This window comes from Megascapheus bottae, unplaced genomic scaffold (genome assembly GCF_031878675.1).
Source record: "Megascapheus bottae isolate mThoBot1 unplaced genomic scaffold, mThoBot2.hap1 HAP1_SCAFFOLD_139, whole genome shotgun sequence".
NCBI classification, from domain to species: Eukaryota; Metazoa; Chordata; class Mammalia; order Rodentia; family Geomyidae; genus Megascapheus; species Megascapheus bottae.
Window position 1 is genome coordinate 298,397 of NW_028327705.1, and position 7,068 is coordinate 305,464.

At 41.2% G+C, this 7,068-nt stretch overlaps 1 protein-coding gene across 1 annotated transcript; it reads right to left on the minus strand.

Annotated features, from left to right (window-relative positions):
• Positions 1–561: 561 nt before the first annotated feature.
• LOC150039485 (zinc finger protein 627-like) lies at positions 562–4,456 on the minus strand. Its single transcript, XM_090327794.1, has 4 exons — positions 4,362–4,456; positions 4,107–4,167; positions 3,280–3,770; positions 562–669 (listed from the first exon to the last, which is right to left on the minus strand). Coding segments are annotated over exons 1-4 (588 nt in total). The 5' UTR covers positions 4,396–4,456; the 3' UTR covers positions 562–667.
• Positions 4,457–7,068: the final 2,612 nt, after the last annotated feature.

Consider the following 7,068-nt stretch of genomic DNA (forward strand, 5'->3'; position numbering starts at 1 on the left):
TAGCTTTCTACACAGAAGCTACAAGTGTGAGGAAATAAACGCCTGTGTTTAGGATCTCTGTGGTAGTGTTTAATGGCAAAATTGGATAACTAATATAACAAGGATGCGGAAACATAGCATGGAGAAAGGCTGAGCCAGGGTAAGAGGACTACGAACCAGGTGAGGGACAAAGTGAGAAGACAGCGTGCAGGGAAGGTCAGGGAGCAGGCAACAAGGAACTGTCATGCCCCTTTGTCAACTGAGAGGCCAAGCATCTGATTACCTTTCCACCTCAGGAGAATGAGAGGAGCTGATGTGATGATTATTATTTTTTCTGTGATTATTTCTAAGTAGTTGTACAAAGAGGTTTTAAATCAGCCAATGAGTTAATGAGTACACTGCACCTTGATAATTGTCTCCTTCTTCCCCATCTCCCTCAACCCTATGTATCTCCCCTCATTTTACTAGGTTCCAGTTTCATGGAAGTGCATTGAAGAGTATTATGCTATCAATCAAATCCTTACGAATTTTATTTACTTATTTAATACCTGAGTTGAATTCACTCAAAAAATATGACCCCTTTCTATATGCTTTGGACACAATGCTTCTGTTGTGGTCCCTGAGGCACTCACTGGAGGAGAAACCAGGCACGTGGGCATTAAATGTTACAGCAGAGGTGTTCACAGGGTCCTGTGGGAACGTAGTGCAAAAGAGGGCCTAAGTCACCACCACCCACATAATAATCATCAGTGACAAAGAACTTTCAGGATCACACACATACACACCAGACCTTGAAAACGTGCACTCACTGGTCCCTCATGTCTTGCAATCATAGTTACTCAAGAGGCTGAGATCTGAGGGCTATGGTTCAGACAGCCAGGAGAGGCCATGAGACTCTTTATTTTCAGAAAATGCTGATAGTAGTACATAGCTCAAGCGATAGGTGTAGCTTTGGGCCAAACAATCTCAAGGATGGAGCTCTAACCCTGAGATCAAGCCCAAACACACCCACACGTGATCTAGAGGAGTAGTGCTGCCCCTGTGGGTAATTTACAGGAAGCAGCTCATCATGTCTCCTCTCTCATGGATGACATCCAGTGGTTGGAAGGATCTAGCTAAACCATCAGTGCTCAGTCCTCAGTGAGGATGCCCCTAGTCCCTAGCAGACTGGCTGGAGGCACTGGCATTGGGGTTGTGCTGTCCCAACCTCTTCCTCTGGCCTCTGCCCCCACACTCTCGGGCATGCCCACTGTGCACAGGGGAAGGTGGGAGAGGAGGCCTTGGGTTCCTTGGCTGGAAATTGCCTTGATCTGCTCTCTGGTTAGTGGATGCGCTTGGGAGCTTTAGGAAGATGCAGTATTTTCTGTCATGCTGCTCCCTTCAGCGCAAGGTAGAAACAGCCAGGTTCAGTTACTGGGTGGGGGGGGAGGGAATCCCAAGGCCCATAGCCTTCCATATCACACCCAAGGTGCACAAGCCTGCATGGGTCCCAGGGGGCCATGGTAGCCAGGGTACTGCTCTACTATCTGAGCACACACTTTCTTGCTTTCATTCTTTCCTCCTTGACTTTCTTTCCAATTGTTCTCTTTTTTCTTCCTCTTCTTTCTTCTGGTTAATTAGAGATAAGAGTGTCAGTCAATGGATATTCCTGCCAGGGCTGGGTTTGAACCTCCATCCTCAGATCTTAGCCTCCTGCATAGCTAGGATTACAGATATGAGCCACCAGCTCCCAGCCTGTTCATGTTTTGAAACAGTCAATGCTTTTCCTTCTTATGGTTTTAGGTACAGCATATTCAAACATAAAACAAAAGCGATGGTTTGAGGCTCACACATGTAATTCCAGATAGTCAGGATCTGAAGATTGAGGTTCAAAGCCAGCTGGGGGAGAAAAGTCTGAGTTTCAACACTACTTAACCAGCAAAATATGCCAGAATTGAAGATGTAGAATTACAGCCCTGAGTTCAAAAGCTAAGGAGCAGTGCCCAATTCCTAAGTTCAAGCCTCAACACATACTTGTGTGTGTGCATGTAACACTCGCACACAAATGCACACTTACACACATACGGTTCCTACCAGAACCTCCTCATCCACCCCTCATTCAGCTGCCAGACTGGTATCTTCCAGGCAGGCTGCTGGTATTTGTCCACTTTCTTCTGGAAATCCCAGGAATCCCATCCCTAGCTGGAGACTTGGCAGATGCCTGTACTTCAACAGCCAGCCAGCTACTCTCCCAAATCTCAGGATACAGAGGTTCACTGGGCACTATTCCTGGGTTGGTTTATCATTGTCGAAAAAGAACAATCTATGCCTAGAGTTCTCCGCATCTCAGGATCTGAAATAGCAATAGCAACTGTAAGGATATACAGGAAACAGCTTCTCTTCTTAAAGAAAAATCACTAGCTGTAAGCTACCAAGGACTACACTAACAGTGAGAGGCTGTCTCAAAAGAGCAAAACAAGCCAGAAACCAAAGGTTCATGCCTAGACCTCTGGAACTTTAGATACCCAGACAATAAGAACAAATGTTTTTCCACACTGCTTACATTCATACGGTTTCTCTGGAGTGTATACTTTCGTGTCTTTGAAGATGATAGGGAAGAGCAAATGCTTTCTCACACTGTTTACATTCATAGGGTTTCTTTCCAGTATGAATTTGCTCATGTTTTTGAAGGAGAGAGGAGAAAGCAAAAGTTTTCCCACACTGCACACATGTGCAGCATTTCTCTGCAGTGTGAATTCTTTCATGTTCTTTAAGGGATCTAGAGGAAGAGCATGTTTTCCCACATTGCTTACATCCATGGTGTTTGGGTTTCCCTCTAGCATGAGACTTTTCGGTTTTCGAGGTCACTAGAAAAAACAAATGTTTTTCCACATTGCTTGCAACCATGGGGTTTCTCTCCAGTGTGAATTCTTTCATGTCTTTCAAGGTAGCGAGGAAGAATGAATGTTTTCCCGCACTGCAGACATCTATAGGGCTTCTCTTCAGTGTGAAGTCTTTCATGTCTTCGAAGGGAACAGGAAAATGCAAATGTTTTTCCACATAGCTTACTCTCATAGGGTTTCTCTCCACTGTGAATTCTTTCATGTGCTTTAAGGTAATGAGAGGAAGGGAAGGTTTTCCCACATTGCTTGCATCCATAGGGTTTCTTTCCAGTATGACCTCTTTCATGTCTTCCGAGGGTGCTGCTAGAAACAAATGCTTTCCCACATTGCCTACATTCATAGGGTTTCTCTCCAGTGTGAGTTCTTTCATGTGCTTTAAGATAACTAGAAAAAGGAAAGGATTTCCCACATTGCTCACATTTATAGGGTTTCTCCATGGGAAGAGTTCTTTTGTGCTCCTGAAGGGTAGTGGAGTTAGGGAAGGGTCTTCTACAATGCAGACATTCACAGCAGGGTTCAACTTCAGTGTCAATTTCTTCATGTCTGTGAAAAAGACAAGAATGGCTACAGGAGTTTTCACATTGCATAGCTGCAAATGGATTTTCCTCATGGTGCATTCTATGGCCAGTTTGATCCTGATGGGATTTCCTGCAGGCTCTCCCACATTCTTTATGAGTGGTGGGGATTTTCTCCCCTTCCTGATTCACACAGGCTGTCTGTCCTGTGTGAGCTCTGAAAGGCATACCCATGGGGGAAGGTGTAAGGATGGTTTCTCCAAACACATGGGTATTAAAGGGTGCTATTCCAGGTAGAGTCTTCTTATTCAAAATGCTTTCCACATTCTGTTGGAAGGCTTCTTCACACTGACTGACCTGTTCATGTTCATACACTCTCTCTACAAATTGAGTTCTGTGAAACGCACACACACACAGACACACACACACACACACACACACACACACACACACACACACACACACACACACAGAAACTGAGAACTGCTTGCAAACTAGGAAACATTAGAAAGTGTCTCCTGAGCTTTCACGATGTCCTCCAAATGCTCCCAATATTGGCATATTTTTTTAGATTCCTGAATTTTCTAGTTTTGGAGCTCCATTTGTATACAGTTTAAAAGGAAAGTTTTCTAGGATAAAATCAATTTCTATGTGTGTGCATTTGTATAGCAGCTCGGTTTAAAAATTTCCTGCCACTCTGCATAGTATTATCTCTGGTTAGTGCAATTACCTAACTTCCTCCCTGGGATTTTTGCAGTTAACTTCAGTCTTTTCTTTTTCTTTCTTCTTTTCTAAAATGCAAGCATAGAAATCAATGATTTTTCAACAATATAAAAAATATTAAGAATGCAATTATCATCATGAATAATGTGATCACAGTATATATATAATCATATATTCACCCGCATGTTCAATTTTTCATTCCAAATCATGCAGTATCACTCAGGGCAGGAACAGCTCACAGGTTAAGTAAGGCAATATTTACCTAGAGAGGCCAGATTTCTAATGATTTCCCCCATCACATCTCGGTAGAGCTTCCTTTGAGAAAGACTTAGTAAAGCCCATTCTTCCAGGGTAAAATTGATGGCTGCATCCTCAAAGTTCACAGTCTCCTAAAATATTCCACAAAGAATTCCAAAGCAAGAGTTAAAGTCACAGAAATGAGATGAGTCTCATCTTATTTTTATTTCAAAAAGATACCTTATGTTGTCTATATAGTCAATTATTAAATACTCACCAGACATCTTTTCTACATGGTACTTCTCACATAGTACTTTGTTACTTTTTCCTCCCCACAAACCCACAATTCTATTACTCCTTAAATCTGAGAAAGGAAGAAAGAGCTAAACGGGAAAAATATGATGTAACAGAGGAAGAACAAAAGAACTTTGAATTTGTCTAGATGATATTTTACAAAGTGACTGGCAAAATAGATCAAAGGAGGGGACATGAATCCTTACTAGGATAAAACATAAATTCATTCAGGACACAGTAGATAGCACACAGTAAGAGCAAGTCTACAATCTGACATCTATAGGGAAACATGTACTTCATTTCTTTGTATCAGAGACATTAATTAAATTGTCTTGAAACAGGAAAGCTAAAAGTAGAACACTTTCCCCTACATAATGGCAAAGGCCTAAAATTTAAAGCATGGAGAGGATGATGTAGCACAATCTGAAGTTCAAGGTCAGCAAGGGCTAAATAATTTGTTTCAGACTCGTGTATTTTTGTCAGGGCTTCAACTCACAGCTTGAACACTGTCATGTAGCTTTTTTCCTCAAGGTGAGTGCTCTACCTCATGAGCTACAGCACAGCCTCTAGTCATGTTTTGGTTAAGTGGTGAAAGGAGACCCATAAACTTTCCTACTTAGGCTAGCTTTGAACTCTAGTCCTTAGATTTCCGTCTTTTGAGTAGATAGGATTGCAGGAATGAGCTAATGGACATCTGGCCCAGCTCCAGACTTATGTCCTAACACTTTTGTCACAAAGTATTGTAGCCAATAAAACCTTGTCTGTAATAATATTACCCAACACATGGAGTAGTTTAATATGAGTAAACTAAGGGAGACAAAAGAAAATTAGGTGCAATACAAGTCAAAACAAAGGATTAATATATTCAGTACACTAATGAATGAAACTATATAAAAATACACAAGGAGGGGGCCAGGAGTTTGGCCTAGTGGTAGAGTGCTGGCCTAGCATGCACGAAGACCCGGGTTCAATTCCTCACTACCACGTACATAGGAAAAAGCCAGAAATGGTGGTTAGGCTCAAGTGGTAGAAGAGCTATAGCCAAGAACAGTGCTCAGGCCCTGAGCTCAAGCCAAGGATTGGCAAAATAAATAAATAAAAGAAAAAAACCAAATACACAAGGAATGACTAGCTAGTCAAGATAATTTTGTACATATAAACAAATTTCCCTGGGACTGACTCACAATCACAAAGTAAAACGTGTTAAAACAATAAATACCTTTAGTTATGCATGAATAAAATTGAAAATGATGCACACTTTACTAACTTGATTGGCTAAAATTAAAGATCTGAGCCATTGGCATCGGGACATATGCCACGTTTTTTTATTTGGCCAGTCCTGGGGTTTGAACTCAGTGCCTGAGCACTGTCCTTGGACTTTTTCAAGGCTATAGCTGTACCACTTCAGCCACAGCACCACTTCAAGTTTTTTCTATTTAGTGATACCAAAGAATTGAACCCCAGACTTTGTGCATGCTAGACAAGCATTCTACCACTAAGCTAAAGTCCAGTCTCTATATGCCATCTTTTCAAAATGTTATTATTGTAAAGGTGATGTACAGGAGACCATGGTTATATCAGTCAAGGACTAAATACATTTCTTTTTGGACAATGTTATCCCTTGCCTTTTCATCCCAATCCACAAGTTCTTAGTTCATTTTCCTTATAGTTAAACATACCACTGTTACATTTATTCACTGTTTGCCTGGCCATTTCTATTACTCCTTAACCTGGTAAAGACATATATACACAAAGAAAGAAGATGAAAAGAAAAGAAAACAAAAAGAAAGAAAAAGAATCCCCATTTCCACATGCTGGAGTTCATTTAGATAAGCATTATTTTATATGATCTGATGCACAGAGGCATTGCCCCTTCATGTTCCTCTCCTAAAAATATCCTCCTTTGGTCTCACTGTGGTAAATGACTGTAGTCCTGTGAAACATGTGCCATCTTTTTAATATCCAGAAAATGTAATGTGGATTTGTTTCTCTCGCATATATATGTGTTTTGAAAAGTCATCTTAAATGGCCCCAACATCCGGACCACCTTAATAAATGAGGAAGCAGGCTGTCTCTAACCTCATACATGTGTGAAACCTACAAAGGCAAAAAAGATCCTAGGATTTCATCTGGAACAACTTCAGCATTTGCTTTTGGAACTTTCAAGGGTCAAAAGTAAAAGAATAGTATTCAGTAATCATGCAGAGATACAATTAAAAATAGAAGGCCAGGTGCTACCACCTCATAGCTATAACCAAGCTACCAGGAGGCTGAGATCTGAGGATCACAGTTCAAAGTCAGGCAGGGAAAGAAATTCTGTATGACTCGATCTCCAATTAATCACCAAAAATGCCTGAAGGGAAGCTATGACTTAAAGAATATCCTTGAGTGGAAAAGCTCAGGTTAAGCTTCACTACCGACAAAATAATAATAAAAAA

Bases quoted from the DNA above. Each gene is read 5' to 3' on its own strand.
- LOC150039485 (XM_090327794.1), bottom strand. From the start codon at position 4,395: ATGGGGGAAATCATTAGAAATCTGGCCTCTCTAG. The intron at 4,168-4,361 runs GTAAATATTGCC...CTTGCATTTTAG, and splicing joins TAGAAATCTGGCCTCTCTAG to AAAAGAAGAAAGAAAAAGAA. The intron at 3,771-4,106 runs GTAATTGCACTA...TGCGTTTCACAG, and splicing joins AATCCCAGGGAGGAAGTTAG to AACTCAATTTGTAGAGAGAG.